Raw genomic sequence first — 21,565 nt, 5'->3', positions numbered from 1 at the left:
GCTTTGATTTGTATAGACTGGTCCTCGCTTTAAGAACTTTTGACCTCTACAGTGACCTTGGCAATATCTGCTCCGCTAACTGTAGAGGCACAAAGTATGCGCATCACCCGCTGGTGCCGCGCAAACTTCCACTGGTGCAGGGTACGGCACCCGCTGCTTGCGAAAGGCACTCAAGGCACCACTGAGCCACAGCCCTAGAGGACACGACGTTCCGCGCCATGCTTCCTGAAATGCAATAGGCAAACTGTTCGTTACGCAGGACTTCTTTATTATCAAAACAGTGTAAAAGAAAAACGCGAAGAAATATGTGAACAATGCGTGAAAAGAAAGGTGAAATGTCATCGGGTCACAGGGGCACTGGATTCATAGGCTTAGACAGCGAGGGAAGTCCTACAGAAGTCGCAGGCCGGCTCGACGTCCTGGTAACACCGAATCTTCCCATAAACTCGTCAAGCCCCATGGGCACTACCATGGGATTCGGCATGTAAGGCAAATTCGGAAACCTCGAGGAAGGTCTCTGAGTCGGCGATGTCGACTGACTTTGTGTTGATGGGGTCGATGGACTCTGGGTTGGCGGGAACGACGGGCTTTGAGTTGGAGGGGTCGTCGGACTCTGAGTCAAAGGCGACGATGGACTGGCATAGGACACAGGACTGGTATCTGCTGGAACCGTCTGATTCGAAGGCTCCGTCATACTTGGCGTGTTTGTCTCGCTTTGCGCCGCTGTTTCAGCTCTTGTGAAGTTGGTTACCTCAACCTCGGTCGGTGTAGTCGCAACTGTCGACGTTTCCTGGCTTGGCCACGTTTCCTTCGATGGTGTGTTTGTTGCTGTCGGCCACGTGGCTTCAGGATGCGTCAATGTTACATCTAGTGTTGAGCCTGCGCCTTCTGGCGGTATCTCTGTGGTTGCTGAAGGTGCATCTGTAAGTTCTGAATACGCTCCTGTAGCATCTGATGGCATTTCCGTATCTCCTAACGTCATTCCTGTCGCTTCTGACTGTGCTTGTGTTGCTTCTGAATCCATGTCTCCGCTCGAAGCTTCTGTCGTACCTTCTTCCATTGTTGCGACCGTCATAGCATCCGTCAGATCCACTGTGGCACCAGTTGAATCTGACACCGTCTCCGCAACGGTTTCTGGGAATCCTGTTGCGTCGGTTCCGTCATCTGGTAGCGGAACCAGGGAAACATTTGTTGCAGTTGGCAAGGGTACAGCACGCCTTCTGAGTGCGTGTTTCATTGAAGTGCCCAGCGAAGGTCCGTCAGCAGCCACGTGGTTACCTACGCAAAAGATACAGCAGTTCAAGTAAGATTTCAAGAATTATCGTGCATCTAAATCTAAACGAACGTTCTCAAGCATGCCGTGACGGAAGTGTAATGAAATGCTTCGATAGGAAATCGTACGTGCAATCAGTGGAATGTATCTTGTCGGGTGCTCTTCAGCTTACAAACTGGGAAATGACACTGGGGCCTACAAGCCCACCGTGAATGCCCTCGTCCGTGTATGCCAAGCTCTCGGGTTGCAATGCGGGTGACGCTCCTGGAGAAGTGATCAGACCACCCCCTATACCAACATCAGTAAAAGACGGCAGGCTTGGAGTAGTACGCTGGCCATCAATCAGCTGGCCGCTTATGCCTTCGTCGGTGAAAGGAATATTCCCCGAGGTTGTCGACGACAGTGGTGTCGGTGACGTAAGATTGCTCTCCATGCCGGTTGTCGTAGCCGTCGTTTCTAGGCTCCTACTTGTTTCTTGAACGGTCGGTACCACAGTACTCGAATTTTCCTGTGCTTGCATGGTAGTGCTTATCGTTTCGACTTGGCCTGGTGACGTTGTATCTTGCCTGGTGGCACTGGTTTCGTTTTGTTCTTCCGTCGCACTAGCTGTTCCGGTGGAATGGCTTTCTGTCTGCTCTTCGCTGCTGGTGGAAGTGGGGCCTGAAATTGTTGAAAGTCTTGGAGTTGTTGCCAGCTCGGTCGTGGTGATCTCACTTGCGATGTTTGAAACCAGAGTGGACGACTCTGAAGTGGTCGTTGTGATCTTCGTTAGCTCTGTAGAGGTTTCAGTCTCAGCGTTTGTCATCGCAGATGAGTATGAAAGTGTTGAAGTTCCCTCGGTTGGCGACTCTGTGACTTCTCCTACCGAAGATGTACTGCCAATACTCGTCCCCTCTGTCGACAGGCTCTCTCTTGTCGTAGGGATAGTGTCGCTCGCAGACACCTCATCAGTGCTCGTGCTTGAAGTAATCCAGGTAGGCTCCGCTGTTATTGTCGTATACTCTGTTGCTTCGTGCGTCTCCTCGGTGAGCTTTTCAGTGCTCGACGTTGGAGTAGCTTTTGTATTTTGCTCGGTTGTTGAAGGAGTTAATTCTAAAGAATAAGTAATGTCGGTGACGCCATCAGTAGCTGCACTCTCAGGTCCCTCGGTCCAATCTGACGTGTGTCGTGTGCTTTCTTCAGTAGTCGTCTCCGTATTTTCGTGATGGTTTGTAGTTTCTTCAGTGTACGTGTTAGTCACACTGACAGAAAAATCCGTTGTGTCCTCCGTATGATGCTGGCTGGAAGTTTCAGTTGAGGTACCTGTCTTAGTTGGCTCTGTTTCCGTGTAGGAGAAACTAACAGCACTTGTTTCTGCAGTGTCAAATTTAGTCGGTGTTGCAGCTGAATTTTCCGTCACCCAGTCTTCGGTCGTGCTCTCAAGCCCCAGTGTCTCAAGTGATGGAGATTCAGTGGTCGTTCTTTCCAAAATATCTGTCACTGTATATCGTTCCGTAGTTGGCACATGACCATCTGTCACAGTGTCACTGGTTGTTAAATCGGTCGTCAAGTGAAGTTCGCTACTTGTCTCAGTAAATGTTACTCCGGTAGTTGACTCAATTCTCGCATTTTCGGTAGTGGAAGTGAAGGCTGTAGTACTGTGATACGTCGTAGAGTCGGTGTTCGTATATTCCGACGTCGACTCAGTGCCTTCTTCGGTAAGAGAATCAGTTATGGTCGGGTCGCGCGTACTCCAATGGGTGCTTGTCTCATCAAGCGTTGTGTCTGGGTCGGTAGTGTGTGACTCGCTCCAAGAAGTGGGCAACGTAGACTTCGTAGTCCAGTCCACCGTTGTCCAATCTGTCTCGTGAGCCGTCTCCGAAGGTGGTTCGTCTGTGACAACTGTTGTGGAGTCGGTAGGAGAAGTGGGTAATAGTGAAGACAATGTTTCCGGGTCATCCGTACTCGCTGTAGGAGTGTGTGATTCGCCCCAAGTAGTGGGCAACGTAGGCTTCGTAGTCCCGTCCACCGTTGTCCAATCTGTTTCGTGAGCCGTCTCCGAAGGTGGTTCGTCTGTGACAACTGTTGTGGAGTCGGTAGGAGAAGTGGACAATAGTGAAGACATTGTTTCCGGATCATTCGTACTCGCTGTACTCCACATATGTTCATTTGTCGAATAAACCGTTGTTTCTGTAAGAACACCGTTTGTGGACGTGTCCAAAGTTTCGTGCGTGTTATCTACCTCCGTTCCAGTAGTAGTCTCCTCTGTGTATTGCGGTGTCAGCGAGAATGACGTCTGGCCTGTGTCCGTGGTTATGTCATTCCATGACGTTGCTTCCGTCGTTACTGTCGATTCCGGGTAAGTAGAGGTTCCTCCAGTGCTGATGGAGGTCTCCTCCGTGGAAAGGGCGTCTGAGACGCTCTCTGTAAAATCAGTACTCATTGCATCGCTGGTTAGTGTCGTTTCCTCATAACTAGCCGATGTAGAGGTCCATTCGTGCTCCGATTCCGCGGTGGACCCTAACTCGCTTGTGACGTGTTGAGTGCTGCCAGGCTGCGTGCTTTCCTCACTCGTTTCAGTTGAGAAATCTTCAGTCCCTGTACTGGTTGATGCCTCTGTTTCTGCCTGCGTGGACACTGTTCCGCGGGAAGGCTCACTGTTTGTCGTGGGTGTGCTGAGTTCAGTGACCACTTCAGATGAGCTCTCGGTTCCTGTGGGCGTTGTTCCCGTCTCGTGCGACGAGTTCCCACCGCCTGGACTGGGCGTTGGCGTCCTGGGTGTAGTCGTCGTTAGCGACGTCGGCGACCGCGTCGTCGACGCAGTAGTCGCCGGCCTTGTGGGCTTCGTCGGCTGTTGCTGGAACACTGGAATGGACATGAGCGCGTACAGGCGCACCAGTTGTCGCACGGAGCTGGAGTTGCCGTACACGAAGTTGTACACTTTCTCTACGGACGTGTTCCCCTGGGTCTCGCGCACCACGCCGGCGAGGTAGCCGAACGGGCGGAGGGTGCCGCGCCGGTTGCCACTGGTGCTGCTCTGGACGTCTTGGCGACCTGGACGAGTGAGTATAGGGCGGGCGAGACAAGCTTTGAGTGGCGGCAGGCTGCGTCCGAAGTGCAGGCGCGTGCATGGCGTAGCGTGCGCGGGAGACGCTCCAAGTGATGTCGCAGTACCAACGCAGCGGCGAAGTGTGCGATGCGTGCGGTGAAGCGTTCGGGCACACAAAGTGCTGCGAAGCGAATGCGCACCGTTGTCCTGTTAGCCTGCGTGCTTCAAGCTAATTTCCTGTGGTAGGATACAGCTCAAGAATGCAGCGGTGGATGTTTCCCAAAGACGGCCCTCCAACCAACGGCCTCCAACCCTAGCCTGAAATCGCAAGTGACTGACAACCGCCTCCGTGAAATGAGATTAACTGCGACGTCATGACAATCGGTCGACGCCATAGGCTGGACAGCCTTTTTTGAGGGGTATTTGCCGCTGCGTTCTTGACTTGTATCCTACTATGCAAGCTGCTTCTTTTAATGCAAATACCGGCAAACATTCGACCTTTGCTGCGTTATTGTGTTCCTAGAGTACTGCGCTTATATACTCTTTTCTTTTCCCATATATTGGAATAAAAAAAAAGAGACGTGAAAAGCATTTGCTAAGCACTCTGTCAGCTAATGTGCGCGCCAGAGAAGCCGGCTGACTAAGCACCTTGACTTCCGCTTCTGGGGTTACTCTGTTCATCATTCGGATAACGCACATGCATGTAGGAATGACGCTGTCAACAACCACGGCACATTCATGTATTTGCCATGGCAAATGGAACCATCTAGCGGGTGCAAGTTCGGGTGCCAGTTGGCTGTTCAATCAGCCAGTCAGTTAGCGGGCGGTGGAGTTGTGTTAATTGTAACGTTGCTAGCTGACTACTCATTCACAGGTTTCTCTTCTGAGTTGAAAGTGAGCTCACAGCTTTCCTAAAAGCTTGTTTATGCGAGAGCATGGCGACAGCGCTGGCACTCTACAGGTTCTGCGCACTGGAACTATGCAGGGCTCCGATTGGTATAGAGCTTTACTCTGCGGTAAACAGATGACACGTATAACCAGCAGTTGGCTGTACTTCAGTACCTGTATGCTTAGTCCAACATATCAGTTACTTGAAGCAATGAGTATGAAAATAAGATTGGTGGCATCTTGTAGCTTAATAAGGCTTTGAATTGGGCTATCCGTGAGACATTTATATTATGCAGAAATCCTGCAGCTTTCCGTCGTATAAACCATCTCAAGATATCCTCACGTTCAAGAACATGTAGCCTTTGTTAAAATTTCAGAGCCGGACAGGTTTGTTCCTGTACATGTGTGGCTCGTTACTGCCGGCTGCCCTTTGGCGGATAGGGCAGGAGTGGTAGAAGCAAAAAAAAAATAAATAAATAAACACTAGTGACGTCCATACAAATTAATGAAACCAACATTAATCATGAAACAGAGAAAAAATAAAAACATCAAAACAAGCTAAGCAACAGATGATCGTTCTCTTCAGAGGACAGCAGAAACAAGGGGCAAGAAAAAGCACACATGCGCAAGCAAACACCCAATTTTTCATTGGAAGCCATTGTTTCAGCGGAAAAAAAGTGACTTTGTAACTTAGAATTGCATGAATGGTTCCAAAATTGCGTTATATAGGGCCTAATATCTGTATAATAGCAGATAATACAATATAAACAACTAGAATACTTCTGCTAAAGCCACTGGAATGCGGAGCAGTTTCGATCATTTCGCTTGTGAGGGATGAAGGCAGACCTGCACACCCCTCAACACCCCTCCCCCCCCCCCCCCCCCCTTTCTCCCTCTGACGTTGATAACTACGATAATTGAGAGAAACAATGCGCTACCCCTTAAATTTGGGAGAAAAGGAGTTAGCATGCTCGACGCTTCGCAAAGCGCATGTTAGTTGTAGTTTTAAGCGAAAAATTAAAGCAGCATCATTTGTAAAACCAACAAGTCTTCAATTATGTTTCAACTTCACTTCGTTGGTCCCCCTTGTAAAGTGTGCAGTTCGTTCATGCTCTCCTGTGAGTCAGCCATTATTCTGCTTCGAACACACACTGCCAGAAATTATACCAGCAAATATAAGGAGAAATCAACCTGCAATGGAGAGACCAGCACACAGCTATCAACAGTGATCAATACCTACCCTGTTCCTCAGGCATCACCGCGGCTTCTGCGTTCCTCGGCGAGCCAGAAGCGACCAGGACCGTCAGGGCCACCACGATGCATCCGAGGGAGCCCATCCTCGGCGTCTGCTTCGCTGGTGCCGGCGACTGCGGGCCGACGCGATGGCGCAGCAATGTGAAACGCCAGTAGAGGTTTTCTGCGGCCGGAACGACCGCAAACCAGCCTCTGCCTTTAACCAGCAATGCTTTTGTTGCAACCGACGGCAGGGAGCGTTTGCAGCAACGGCTCTGGGCATGAACAGCACGTGTTGTGGTCGAGCTTCGTAGCGTACACACGCTCCAGCATTCGCCGCCATCAGTTGAAGCGTGAATCCGGTCGGCTGAGCGCCGACCGAGGCCCGTCTGTTGCGTGCATTGCTGCTGGAACGGAGCTGAGTGCCAGAGCACGGCTGTGCTCCGCGACTGCATGTAGTTCGGCGCACAGATGAATCAGCCGTGTCCAAACACACGAGTTTGCTATTGCTTGAACGTCCGCACGCAGTCATGAGGACACTATACAGTTATCGACTACAGGGTCTACTCCTGTATACCCCATTTCCTAATCATGTTCTATAGCTTGTAATACATTTTCAATTCTGGAATTCTGAAACGCCTCGGCAGCCTCTCTGGAACTCCGTGCACGGAGATGGGCAGTTCAATCAAATGTGAACGGGGTCAGAGTGCTGAAACAATTCTCGGAAGTTATTTTGCCAATTGCGGCGCATCTCGCCCGGGCACCAGTACCACGCCTTTCTTTCTCCATTTTCCCTTGCTCCATAATTCCGCGCGCCGTAGTACTGTGCTCAGTCATATAGTTCTTGTTGTACTGCACAAAACTGCCCATGCTGGATGCAGATTAACAGGCCTTGCGTTTTCACTCGGGATCGAGCATTCCCGTGGCCCAGTACCGGATCCGTTTTCCAGAGATGGGAAACGCATCCACGCGGCAGACCTGATTGCGTGCACTGTGCGCAAATGCGTGCGTGATGCGCGCGAGATAAAGCAAAGGTCGTGGCGCGTTCGAGCGACGCCATAGGCAGCAGCCCTGTACCAATACACCTCGTGCCTCGAACGCTTTTAGCGAGCGGTTTGAGCAAAGCGAACGTCACCGGTTCGGCAGCCGATGCAATGACGAAGGGGGAAGGAAGGGGGGGGGGGGGGGGGGGGGCGTCCTCTTCGCTTCCGCTTTTGAACGCTGCGCTTTGGCACAAATGGGATCAGCTCGCAGGGTCGACGACACGTAGCCCCCTTTTTTGAAATGGCCATTGTGGTGCTCAGTGAAACGAATGTTTTGTCGTCAGCCGGAAGCAGCGGAATTCCACGGCCTAATTATGACCGGCAGTCCTCCACAGCTAGAAAGGGGAAAAAATCAAAGCTCCTAGAACTTGACTGAGAGTCCTTTCTCTCCTCCTCCTACTGAGCGCTTAAATGGGAGCGCAGGCAGAATAAAAGACAAATGTACGAATTGGGCAGCTGCTAGTGTTGTGACATATTGGCCGTGGTATGAAGGAAACCGCAGCTGGTCTGACGCAAACTCGAGCATTCCATTAATGTCCCATGAACCGCAGTTGCAGGTGGAATCAGACAAACCCCGCAATTAGCTGTTTCTCATGCTGGACGAGAAGCGAGAGGAGGAGGAGGAGTTGTCGGCGAATAAGTGTGCACAGCTGGCCTGTAGTGTTCTGTGCTGCGTCCATCATCCGCGCAGGCACATGTGAGCGTAAATGCGGGCTCACGGCAAAAAGCTGCCCAAGGCCTTCTTGGAAGCAAACCACCTCACCACAGCTAATAAATAACCCGAGAGAAGCCTTAAACAATCGCCTTCCATTAGGGTGATGTAAACAGACAAGCTAAATGCACAATTCACCGTGTTATCCTTCGCTGGCAAAAAAGATATGTGTCAGACATGGAAGTAATTAAATTACAGTAATTTAATTTGAGGCAGTTTTTCCCGGTCAAAATAATTAAGCACTTTCACAATAAATGTTCAATATTTACGCAGTTAGACCTCTCGCGGAATCACGCAGCTACCACCCATTGTCGACTCATACAGTATGCACGAGACACCACTGCAGAAGCCGACCTGGCGCTAACTGCTTGCGCCCGCCTCTCGTATCACAAGCCCACCACAGTATGTTTATGACCACCGGCATGGAGTACAGGGCCTGGTACTCACGCGGTGTCCATTTTGGTGCGTCGGAATCTGAAAAAGTCCTCTCCTACCTTGGCCTTTTACCGCGTGCTCCGTCAGGTGACTGACGTGACCTGCGAAACTGTTCCGCTTAATTATCCAACGTTCCCTTCCCCCACCATTCTTTACGACTGAGCACTTCACGATGTTCGCACCAGTTTTCGTCGTCAGTAAAGTTCGATTCTGCGGCTATTTCTGGGTATTTGCATGCATTTGTTCATCAGCAAAAAGACACAGTTATTGCTGAGAAAATTGCGTTCAAGATCTTCAATCCACACGATTTAAACTCGCGACGTCTACAGAGAAACGGACTCCGTGATCACGGACTCCATGATCACGGACTCCATGAGCTTAGCCTCCGGGATCCGTGCCCGAAAGACAGTGTCGACGCAGCACAAATTACATTGCAAAATCAGTCGATGGTGGCGACACCTGTATTTAGTTTTTTCGTTGTTTCTGTAGCTTATAGAAGCTCCGTTTTAGGTTAAAGTGGCGTTTTTGCAGTTAAAATGCGATAATATATCGACAGAGACCAACTTCAGTTTTGTACTTCAAGCCGTACACTGCAGTTGGCGCCCTTCTAGCTTAGCATCGGTGGATGGCTTTGCCAACAGAAGGACGACGTGTGTGACGAAAGAAACGAAGTTGAGAAGTTCTCGCGCAGCGTGGCGCTTTCCCCCGTACCTTTGGCTGGGCCTGTGTTTTACACATACTATTTCGCTTTTGTACAATACATCGTCACGGGACATTTTTAGTGAGCAGGTGTTGATGTGGTGCTTTACTGAGATATATCTCGTATGGTAAAGAGCGAGCTTCATATTTGAGCAGGCCATCTGGATATTACAACACACCCTTCGCACGCAAATCGTACAGATCCTCTCGAGGCAGTACAAAATAAAGCAGCCGATTTCATACTGTCACCTTACGCGCACCTCATCAAAGCGCATAAGCACCGAAGCACACCCTGAATCTTCAACCTCTTGCCGAGCATAGAAAGTTTGCCAGGTTTCGTTTTCACATAGCTCCATAGCGTCCAGCCGCTCTCTCGGAATCATTCTGAGCCTCATTGTTCAGCTCACCTGGCTCATGCACATCAAGTCTGCCAGATTTTCGCTCGCACAGTAAAATATCAGAACTCGCCGCTGACGTTGGCAATAGTGAATGGAACACATTACAACCAAACATTGTCAGCCATACTGAAGCATGGTCTTTTCAAACAGCTTTACTAACATTTTTGAACACAGAAAACGCATAATGCTTAATTGATGTGCTAGTAATAAACGCCGTTAAGTTTTGTAGCGAGAGCTACATTGGCCCTATTCTCGCCGTTTCGCTGTGGCCGGTGGCCACACCGCGAGCTGAGCCGTTGCCTAGCAACCGCCGCAGCTGGCAGCGCCGCTCGCCGCGCCATCCGGCATCACGTCAGAGGAGGAGCCGGTGAAACTGCGTTGCAACAATATATATGCGTACAGAACGGGCGGTTCAGTGCGATTCGTCGGCAGGTATGGAAAGTGAGTCGGATAGACTGAAAGAAGCCAGGCTTCGTCGATTGGCCCCATGGGACAGTTTTAGGCACATAACTGCCTCCCTGGTTCAGTGGACGCCTGAATAGCAATTTCAAGTACGTGGGATGTTGCGAGAGAGAATGTGGGGCTGCATGCGTTAGCGCTGACAATGTTGTGGCAGACACGCAGCACTGCAGCAGTAGGCCGCAGCTTCGCTGGCCACTGCACGAGGGCTATCGCCGCAGCCGATCATGCCTCGTGTTAAATTGCAACACTCGCTCCCACTTCCATGGAGGAAAAAAAACTAAGGAGGGAGCATGACGTCACGCGGCCAGCGTTCGCAAGCCGAGTGTTTTGAAGTCGTTTTCTCCCTCAGTTTTTCGCTCTCCGAGCCGGTCCTTTATGTTTTGATTCCGGTATGTTTTAGTGCGCGCGTATGCGCCACCCGCGGCGCGGGCGTCTACAGCAAGGAAGTTGATCTACAGTTAGTCTGCCGCGCTAATCGGCGCATGCGCGCGCGCAGCGGGGCTAAACTTTACCGCACGCTATCACGTGGTGCGATCACGGGGGGACACACTGTCTTTTTTTTGCTATATCTTTACTTGTTAAGACGAGGCTTCAAGGTTGTCGCCGGACGCTCCCTCCTCAGTTTTTTTTCCTCCATGCCCGCTGCACATTGCACATCGTCGTCTTCATCAACTTCCATCTGCGGACGTTCTTACCGCGTTCAGCGGACGCGGTTTTCAGGGTATCACAAGTTGCAGAGAGTCGGTTTCGTAGTCGTTAAGGCAATTCTGCGAATGAAAAGCAGCGTCGGTCGGGATACCTTTGCCCTATAAAGCATAAAACTGGAAAAATAAAATCGTCTTACGGAGGACTTGCGCATTCGCACTGCCTTTGGCTGATTTCCTGCACTACACTGTAAACAAATATATACCCAAAAGGGAGTAAAAATGGTGGCGGCACTCCATTTGTGAAAACATTTACTCCATGAGTGGGGAGTAAAAAGGTGGACTGTCCTCCATTTTACTCCCATGAGGGAATAATGGAGTAAAAATGAGGATTTACCAGCATTTACTCCCGTCTGAAAAGGGAGTTAATTGTGCCAAATACTCCACCAGTGCCGAAATGGAGTAAAAAAACACCATTTTGTGCAATTCGCCCCGCCGCCTAGCGTCTCGTCTGCTTCTGGTCAGTTGTCGGATAAAGGCGGCGAGTGACGACCGCTTGGTTACCATCGTCGCTGGATCTCTGCTGACTTCTGCTCCTTCACGGGCGCCTGCCGCGGTACGAGATATTGACTTGTCGCCGTTTTCCGCTACAGTACGTTACATAATTGAATTGCTCCTGTGAAGCCTCCAGTGCTGTAACGATACCTGACCTTCCTTTGTTTGTGTCGCCACCCCGTTAAAGCTCCCGCTTATGCCTAATTCTCACAGGCTTTTTTCACAGTGTGGTTCTCGCAATGTGTTGCAGCAGATTATGTGTTGCATGCACATGGAACTGTGGTAGAACATAGTGTCAACGCTGAGCTCTTTATTGAGCTCAAGAGGCCACATTTTTACTCAGCCATGTTTAAAATCCAAGCCTTAATGAAGTGGATATGAAAGCAAACCCTGCCATTCCAAACTACCATCAGGTGTATTTTCATCTTTTCTGCTCTGGTTTTGGGTCAAATATAGCGTGGTGCATGACCGTGAAAACTACCCAGCGTCTCCTTTTCAGTTTCCAGCTATTGATTATAATGTTACATCCCTTTATCTAGGAACATAGCCAACCAAACGAGCTCGTACAGCAAAAGGAGACGACAAGCAGACGACTCCTGCCGCGTAAGCCGCCGCTGGTCAAGCAGACGGCGGAAAGAATGCGTGACGCGCGGTCACATTAGGGCAGCGCAGTTTCCCAAGTTGGGTTGCCGGCGGCCCGCAGAGCTACTGCCCGTTTCCGCCGCTGTCACTGCTGTAAGAATGAGCCTGAATGAGGATAAATAAACATGACGCCATTTTTGGGCTCCATCTCTGGGTAGCAAAAAATTAACTCCCTTTTCACTCCAAAATAACTCCCTTTATACTCCAAAATAACTCCCTTATATAAGGGAGTAAATAAAAACACTATACATATGGAGTAAAAAACCCTCATTTTGGGGGTGTGCGTTAGAGGACAAGCCATTTACTCCCTTTTGGGTGTTTTTTTGCTAACAGTTGTGGGGTTTAAAAATGGGGAGATAAACACGTTCTCCCCGTTTAACCGCGGCTGACACAGTTCAAAGCCGCGCGGACCCCACTCCGTGGTCGCGAGTGCTACCGAGCGCACACCGACCACGGCTGGCCTTGCTCTACGGGAACAAAGGAACGACACACTGGCTGATACAAACAAGGCATTTATTGCTGCAACAACAATAACGCCAGCTAGCAACAAAATACACGAGGAATCGAGGATGTCCGACTCACCAGCACGGTTACGAGAGAATGTTCGCCCACGCTAGGGCAGGGGAAAAACTCCGAGGCCGGACAGGACGAGCTGAGGGGAACATGTTTCCACACGAGGTCGCCGCCAGCGAAGAGCGGAGCAGAACGCGAAGCGTCCGCGTCCTTTCCCGGTACCAAGGAGAAGAGAGCCCGTCGCAGTCGCTCCCCGCGAGCGCGCAGCAAAACGCCATCCGTGGCGCTGGTGTCGCTGCGACGCGAGCGCCCTCCCCTGTTAGTTAAAGTAACCAAACTGAGAAGAGTGCGTTTCGGGGGAGCTAACTACAGGGAACAAGTGCGTTGATGGAAAGCGAACGCAGGGGACGAAGGCGTCCCCACACAGTATACTAAAAGGGGCACGGCGATATAATTTTTTTAAGACGAAGAAAGCCTTTATAGGCTCATGACTCGCCAGCGTGCCCGTCCGCGCGAACTTCTCAGTCAAACATCTGACGTCTCAAGTCGACGCATATGTGAAGACTACCATAAGTCAATCAAACCTATAGTTAAACCGCGCGGCACTCCGCATATGGTAGCATACCTTCGTCGTGAGGAGTTCAAGTCAGAACATTGGTACACAGGTTGTGGACCGCCCCGCCCCGCCGCGGTGGCTCAGTGGTTACGGCGCTCGGCTGCTGACCCGAAAGACGCGTGTTCGATCTCGGCCGCGGCGGCTGAATTTCTTGAAGGCGAAATTCTAGAGGCCCGTGTGCTGTGCGATGTCAGTGCACGTTAAAGAACCCCAGGTGGTCGGAATTTCCGGAGCCTTTCACTACGGCGTCTCTCATAGCCTCAGTCGCTTTGGGACGTTAAAACCCAATAAACAAACAAACAAACAAACAGGTTGTGAACCACCTAATTGGCGTCGAATGTTCGGTGTGGTATCAAACGATTCAGCGCGTTACGAAGCATAAGATTATAGTCGAATGAAAGCGTAGAGCATCACATCGATTCGCATCGCCGACCTTTGGTACCCCAAACCGTGACTTCTTGTAACTTCAAACGTTCATTACGGCCAAACTAATTAACGTGCGACATTCGAAGTGGTGTCAAACGATTTGACGATTTGTCTTCTTGCGCTGTATATGTTGGCAACCAAGGTGTAGTATGTCGTAACTCGAAATCGATTATAACGAGCATAACACCAAACAAATGCACACACTGAGGAATCACAAGCGTTCCAGAGAGCTCAGCAGGATGGCGCAAAGGTTTTCGCCTTGCTGCACGTAAGGTGCGTAAGGGGACTTACGCACCTTACGCACCCCCCCCCCCCCCCCCCCGAATTTTTTTTTTCGCTTGTCCGAAGGTTCCTCACGTGTTCCAAGCATTAGACCAAAAGGAGTTGTTGAAATTACAGTACGCAAAACAAAAGAGCGCTTTGCACACACGCAGTGAAAGCTTGCATGAATTTCTTTGCTGAGATAACCCGCGGCCGTGCATTTTGAGGGCGCCACCATTCTGCGTACATGTCAAAGGCAGGACAAGGGTGACGAACACAGCAGGAGGAGCGATGCTTTATTGTAATTTCTTTGTCATTGTTAGGAATAGAAAGCTGCCACCAGACGCCTCCCGCCTCCTCCCACCCCACCCGCCTTCTGTTCTGCTTTGCCCTCACATTCGTGGCCAGGGTTCAAAAGAAAACATTCGACACAGGTCTGTCTGGTTAAGAAAGGAGTTTAAGGTAGAACACCAAGCCCCCCCCCCCCCCCCCCCCCCCCGCTATAAAAAAAAACGACAGTTCTGCACCCCGCCGTAAGGGAAGGAATGAAGGTAGGAGTGAGAGAAGAAAGGAAGAAAGAGGTGCCATAGTGGAGGGCTCCAGAATAGTTTCGGCCACCTGTGGTCTAAATTATTCTGGAGCCCTCCACTACGGCACCTCTTTCTTCCACCCGCCGCGGTGGTTCAGTGGTTACGGCGCTCGGCTGCTGGCCCGAAGACGCGGGTTCGATCCCGGCCGCGGCGGCTGAATTTCGATGGAGGCGAAATTCTACAAGCCGGTGTACTGTGCGATATCAGTGCACGTTAAAGAACCCCAGGTGGACAAAATTTCCGGAGCCCTCCACTACGACACCTCTTTCTTCCTTTCTTCTCTCACTCCTATATAGCAGGGGATCTTGTGAACCTGTGTATGCGTTATTCCTTTTCTTTCCCTGTCCTCCCGGGATAAGCAGTTCGAACCGGAACGCTTGCCTCCACGTGTTTCACATAAATGGAAGGTGTTCAGAAACCGGAAGCGAAGAGGAAACTTGTTTTCATTTTTCAAGTGCGAAGAGCTTACAAGATACCACATTTTTTAACTAGACGCCTCGCGAGGTCTTGTTCTCATCGCTTTCGTAATAACGTGACAAAAATTCACGGACCTCAACGGCACTGCATTTTCGCCCTGCTCACTGCCTGTGTAGCTTTTCCACATTCATAGGGCGTAAATACGTGGAGAAAATTTGGTCCATAGGAAAACTGACCATACTTCCAGTTGTATGTATTATGTAAACAGCCACGACTGTACTACGGCCACACTTTTTTCAGCTCAGATAAATTTCTCAGATACTTACTTAGTGACCACTGTGTCAGCTGGTTCCTCGAGCCGATGATGAAGCCTTTCGTCTCGGCATACCCGGGATTCACATCAAGTCTTCGCACACTGAAAAGGGAGTGGCGTGAAGCGCGTGCTCGTCTGTGGCATCAAAGGAGAGTTCAGTACTGCCTTTCTATCCCTGCAAGATCCGGTGAAGATGCAGCGAAAGAACGAGGGGCCGTCGGTGTCGAGAAAACTGATGCATCGCACCCACACCGCCATGTCGGCGCGGCGAAACGGCAGCCGCCAACATTTGTATGCTGCGTGGGCAATGAATGGCCACTCGTTGCTTCTGCACGTATTGCCTGCTTGAGTGAGACGTTCAATGCCGCATGTTGCTGCCAATGTCGATGGTGCCCAGTGTCACGGCAAGCGCGCACAAAGGAGCGGGCAGTAAGCTGGCGGCTGTGGGTAGGTCGACGCGTCACACACCGTCATGTTGGCTCTACTGAGCTAGGCTGGCTAAGCCTCTCGCAGACTGCCGTCGCAGGCGAAACAACACCAAGCGTCCTGCGAACACGCTGGAGGCTTCAGTGGCTGTGAAGCACATTGCTGAGCAAGGCGGCTGCGATTCGGTGTCTTGTATCATGACAAACGTGCGTGAAGCAGCAAAAGCAGAGGAGAGAAGCGAGCAAGCAGCGATAAGGGAGCCGCAGCCGGCGTCGTCACCTGCAAGCGCGGTGAACCGGCAGCTGCCACTAGGCGGCGGGCAGACTTTAAGGGGTGTCTAAGGGCCTGAAGGAGTATTCTAGCCGACGTACATACTCCCGTTTGGAAATGTAGCAAACTCATGTGAGCGCTTTATTTCACTCCTTGATTTCGTGACGGCAGTATAAAAGGGGGGATTTCCTCATTTTCACCGCTTACAACCAGTCGCGCTATTTTCGATAAGGAGTTTAAAAGCGTATAGTAGCCATTTATACTCCTATTCGGGCTAATTTATGTTTACAGTGTAGTGGTTAAGTTAGAGCCTGTCTTGCGGCAGGGATTCGAACCGGAAAACCGGAGAGATAAATACGGAACACGCAGTAAGTGTGCCGGGCTATTACGAGTCATGGTATTTGTGATTCTATCCGCTCCGGGTGATGGGTTTCTTTGCGTTGCTCGCGCTGCTGCGTATACTTCTGGGTGCGACAAGATCTGGGTTTGACGTTCCACAGTAACTGAGGGTACCCGGACGGATCGTCTCCTACTCACTGTTGCGTCGCTCTGAGAAAATCAAAAAAAAAAAAAATCCTCGGCCCAACCGCTCGCTTGCTCGGGGTCAAATTTCGCACAAGGTGGAATTTGCCAGTCATGTTTTGTTTTGCAATACGTTTGGGTAGGGTACTTGCCTGATTCGATTAAAATGATTCGGAAATCTCCATTGCCTGCGGTGACGGCGAAGCAAAACAGCAAGCTTTCGCAGCAATGGTGCTGGTAGCCCCATCGGACTACGGACGGACTAACAAGCACTCTGCCAAGCAGGTAAGCTGCGGAGGAACGCATAGGAAAAACGCAAGGTGGAGGAAGGGAGGCAGTCGCGTACATTGTTTTCGGCGCCGAATATTGATGATGTCGACGAGAAAACACTTTCAAACCGACCGCGCAGCCACTTCCCCTTGCGTTTCTCCTCACACACCTGTGGAGCGCTCGTTCCTCCGGTGGGCTCGAGATGGCACCACTGCTGCAAAAGCTTGCTTTTTTGGTCCGCCTTCACCGCAGACGATGGATATTTTCAATTAATTCTGACCGAATCAGGCAAGTACCTCACCCCGATTAGTTTGAAACATAACTTACCACTAAGACGGTGAGGACGGGGCCTAGTTGTGTATCGACTGTTGCGGAAATATACGCGCCTCGTAAAATGATTCTTTCAGCTAAACGGGCGCATTGTTCGAGCTCAAATTTCGCACAGAAATGGCATTTGGTCGGCAGAATTGTTTAATACCACGTTTGCTTGGGGTACTTACCTGATTCGAACAGAATAAGTCGGATATTCACATCGTCTGCGGCGACGACGAAGGAAATTAAGCCGCTCTGTCAGCGATCGCACTGGTGGCGCCATCTCGTTTGTTCGCCGCGAAGTTTAAGCAAATGGGGGGGATGTTTGCGGGAAGTTTGAAGGCTCTCTTTCAAATGTTTTTTAATTGGTCACAAAAAACGCAGTTTGGCAAAAACTGCGCGAAATTCGCAACGTTTCGAATGCCTTTAGCAATAAATCTTTTCGAGCTTCGAGTGTCGTCTGCTTTCGTCTGTTCGCTACCGACTGCAGCTTCTGAGTCTGTGCTTTCAGTCTTGCCTTCTTTCGTAAAGTACGGAAGCTTACTACCGACAAATGAGACCGTACACTGACGAAGAGAAGGCCATGGCCGTGTCATGGATGTGCGCATCCAATTCCATGCGCTTCGTGCGTAAGAAGTTTCGTGCGGAGTTCCATCGTCGACCGCCGCATCGAGAATCTCTGAAAAGGTGGGTCGACAAGTTTCTGTCAACTGGAACTGTCGGAAGAACGAAAAGATGCGATGTTGGAAGCTCCAGGAGTTTTATTGCTGATGCAATTGAGGGCGCTTTCGACTCAAACCCACGGCTTTCCTGCCGACGCGCAGGTTTGCTATTCGGCACCACAGCGTCAACAGTGAGCCGACACCTTAGGAAGAAAGGGCTGCGTCCTTTCAAAGTTCGCGTGCTCCAAGAGCTTACCGCCCAGGACCTGGCACAACGATTGGAGTTCTGTCGCGCAGAACAGAGAAGAATTGCTGCAGACCCTGGACATCTGCAGTTCATACTGTTCACTGATGAATCTATTTTCCATCTTGACGGCGCAGTGAACAGGCAAAATAAGCGCCAGTGGTCCCGGGAAAACCACAGGTTTTCAACAACACGTCCTGTTCACTCTCCAGGTGTGGCAGTTTGGTGCGGGATTTGGAGAGAAGGGGTCGTAGGACCATTTTTTTTCAGTGATACTGTCACTGCCGACTCTTACCTGTCGCTGCTGCAGAACGATGTTCTGCCTGAACTGAACGAAAGACACATGCAGCAAGAGGTGTGCATTTTCCAGCACGACGGTGCCCCAGCGCACTACGCCTCAAAGGTTGGGCGTTTTTTGGATGAAAATTTCACGCGCAAGTGGATGGGCCGCGGGTCCGAAAACATGCCCTGGCCTCCGAGGTCACCTGATCTCACCCCGTGCGATTTTTTTGTTTGGGGCTTCATAAAATCGCTTGTATACAGCGCCGGCACACTGACGAGCATCGCTGCGCTCAAGGCCCGCATTGAGGACGCGTTTGACCAGATCACTGATGAAATGCGGGCAAACGTGTTCAGAAACTATGAAGAGCGCCTGGAGAGGTGCATCCAAGCCAACGGCGGCCACTTTGACGTCTGAGCTGCACAGGATCTCAAGAACAAGTCGCGAAACGGCCCTTATCAGGGCCACCAAAATCCTGCCTGGTGGGAGCTAACGCACCGCCGCTACTCCTTACCCGATCCTCTGCAAATAAAGGAGAACCAAATGGTATCTACACAGATAGCATAATGCAAAAATGCTTTCAGGAGGGTGTCAGAGCGCTCATAGCGTTTATTCTGTGGCAGTGTACGACATCAAACCGCACCGGTAGCGAACAGACGAAAGCAGACGACACTCGAAGCTCGAAAAGATTTATTGCTAAAGGCATTCGAAACGTTGCGAATTTCGCGCAGTTTTTGCCAAACTGCGTTTTTTGTGACCAATTAAAAAACATTTGAAAGAGAGCCTTCAAACTTCCCGCAAACATCCCCCACATTTGCTTAAACTTCGCGGCGAACAAACGAGATGGCGCCACCAGTGCGATCGCTGACAGAGCGGCTTAATTTCCTTCGTCGTCGCCGCAGACGATGTGAATATCCGACTTATTCTGTTCGAATCAGGTAAGTACCCCAAGCAAACGTGGTATTAAACAATTCTGCCGACCAAATGCCATTTCTGTGCGAAATTTGAGCTCGAACAATGCGCCCGTTTAGCTGAAAGAATCATTTTACGGGGCGCGTATATTTCCGCAACACGCGATACATGATGCGCCTTTCTTGTCTGTTCGTCCTGTTAAGTGTAGCGCCAAAATTGACTGCCGAATTCCATCTCTCTGCTAAATTTAAACCCAAAAAGCAGCGGTTAGGCCGAAGGAACCTTTTTGTCATTTTCTCTGAGCTTCACAACAGTCAGGGTATATATCTATCTGCTGTGGTAACTCTATGGTTGCCCATCCCCTGGGACATCATCATCATCATGATCAGAAATTTGTGGGTGATTTGTAGTAGTGCTCTGTTTGTTGCCGATTCAGGTTTGTCACGACCTCTTAGACAGCGAAGGATGGTTCATGTTTGATTTATGCCTAGCGTTTCTCTGAGCGAGCTGCAGAACTGCGTCGTTTTGTTGCATGAGCTGGATCTGCAACTTTCACCTCGGCCGGACGCTACCGCTTTTCCCTTGGCCAGCACGTCGATGCAACTGGAATTGCAGCTGCGGCCGTGCAGTAGAACCCTGAGGGGACCAACTTCAAATTCACCCGAAATCGTCAACAACGGCACCTATAGGATTCTTTCTCTTTTAGCGCTAAAGCGCTACTTGACTATAGTAATAGTAGGTTGCAACATAAAAAAACAGAAGTTGTTAACACTGGGCCGCGGCGTCTTGTAGTACTCCGCTGGCCAATCGCAACTGTAAACGAAATCAGCTTTAATCTTTCACTATATCGAACAATCCACGTATCAAAATTCTAGAGCTCTTAATTTTTTTTCTTGTGGTAAGCTTTTGTTTATGTAACAAGAAACGTTTAAGCAGCGGACTACTTTTTTGTCGTTGAGGAATTCTGTGCGCGGAGGCTGAATGTGGGCGGAGCTTCACTGCAGACGTAAGTTGTATCCGACTATAGCAAAGCTGAAGAACCCAAGGAAGAGTGTTGGTATGTGTGAAGCCTCAACCTTTGACGGAGCGCCAGCTAGCGGCAGAAGCCTTGCGGAGCTGCTCCCTAAACGCGCGAAACCACAAAGCACAAATTTTGGTTTTGAATTTTTTCGAAACCGTGTCCGATCTAGAGTGAGAAGAAAATATCATGCAAGAAATTTAAAATGCACAAACTTGAAAAACAAAGAATGTCTAGACCCACACTATGGTCCTATTAGAAGTGCAATAAAACAAACAGGGTCTTAAGAAATTTGCTCCACAAGGCGAATATACCTAAGCAGAAAACCGTAACTAAAAAAAAAACGCCAACTGTTAAAAAATTCCCCGTAACGCAAAGCCGCCGCAGTTTGCAAAATTTTTTTCAGTACATGCCATTTAAATGCACCAAACAAAGCCGCTGCGTCAAACTATAGTGCCTAGAAATATACACTAGGCACTATAGTCCAACATTACTATACGCTGCGCCGTCGGCCAAAGGCTCTGCGTGTGCATTCCGGCGCACTTTTTGGCGTGCTGCTCGGATAGCGAGGGCCTCCTGAGCTTTCCTTCCTCCATGCGGTTCCCTAATGTGGTTCTACTCACCGATCTCCATTAAGAGGCTGGATACTGAACGCGAGAAATGTGAGTGTCATTTGGAGAACCCTGCAATTTCAAAGAAACCCAGGAAAACATATATGCAGGTTTCCCCCTGCTGTGGCAAAGGGGTACGTACTTACATATTATAGTATACATTCTTATCTGGTCCTTGTCTTCTCGAGCGTAAAGGAGCACTAATGAAGTGACGATGACAACATAAAACTCAATTTTCACGTAGCAAAGAAAGCGCGAACGAATTTAAGTTTCGAGTTGCAGGCGGCCTATATCTCGTCTCATCGATAGTGGGTAATGTTTATCGCTTTAGGCTGTCATATACCTTCTAGACATACTACTCCATAGCACAGTCATGTTTGACAGTTGCACAGCACGAGAGAAACGAATGACATCATGAATGCTGCAGCGCATTCCTTTTTCGATGTGCACAGCGCGAGAGAAATAGTGGTCAAGAATGAGCAATGGAGGACAAGCGCTGTTAGAGGTCAACTCCACCAAGCATCACGAATAAAAGCCCATTCGGGCATACTTTGGTACAGTATGAAACAATATTTGATGCACTTCGTTGGAAAAGCAGTACCATACCTTTTTGGAGGCGCTGCTGTGAACCAGAACACCGTCGGCACCTCACCAGATAGTAGTCGTGGCCTCACTCCGGTTCGGTCGAAACATAATTCGGTAAAGTGGTCACTGCAAAGTCTGCTGCCTGGTGAAGGTTTCCACCTATTCTTTCTTGAATTTATCCTCCACTGATGGGATGACACAGAGCTGAGAAGGCAAGGCTCCGTACCATTTTCATACATGTTGTGTGTGTAGCGCCATCTTGTTGTTTGCTAGTGTAGTCCCAATACAATGCAATGGAACCTTAT

General features: G+C 50.0%; 1 protein-coding gene across 1 annotated transcript; it reads right to left on the bottom strand.

Moving 5' to 3' along the window:
- Positions 1–1,139: 1,139 nt before the first annotated feature.
- LOC149342432 (uncharacterized) lies at positions 1,140–7,061 on the bottom strand. Its single transcript, XM_089544738.1, has 2 exons — positions 6,430–7,061; positions 1,140–4,306 (listed from the first exon to the last, which is right to left on the bottom strand). The coding sequence occupies exons 1-2, from the start codon at positions 6,875–6,877 to the stop codon at positions 1,437–1,439; spliced, it is 3,318 nt and encodes a 1,105-aa protein (XP_089400864.1). The 5' UTR covers positions 6,878–7,061; the 3' UTR covers positions 1,140–1,436.
- Positions 7,062–21,565: the final 14,504 nt, after the last annotated feature.

The sequence above is a fragment of the Amblyomma mixtum genome, chromosome 5, assembly GCF_055824585.1.
Source record: "Amblyomma mixtum isolate Tamu chromosome 5, ASM5582458v1, whole genome shotgun sequence".
Taxonomy (NCBI): Eukaryota; Metazoa; Arthropoda; class Arachnida; order Ixodida; family Ixodidae; genus Amblyomma; species Amblyomma mixtum.
Note: the sequence above shows the minus strand (reverse complement) of the source record. Positions and strands in the feature narration are given on the sequence as shown.

Coding starts and splice junctions, on each gene's coding strand:
- LOC149342432 (XM_089544738.1), bottom strand. CDS start 6,877: ATGCAGTCGCGGAGCACAGCCGTGCTCTGGCACTCAGCTCCGTTCCAG. Junction 4,307..6,429: donor GGTGATGCCTGAGGAACAGG/GTAGGTATTGAT, acceptor TCACTCGTCCAG/GTCGCCAAGACGTCCAGAGC.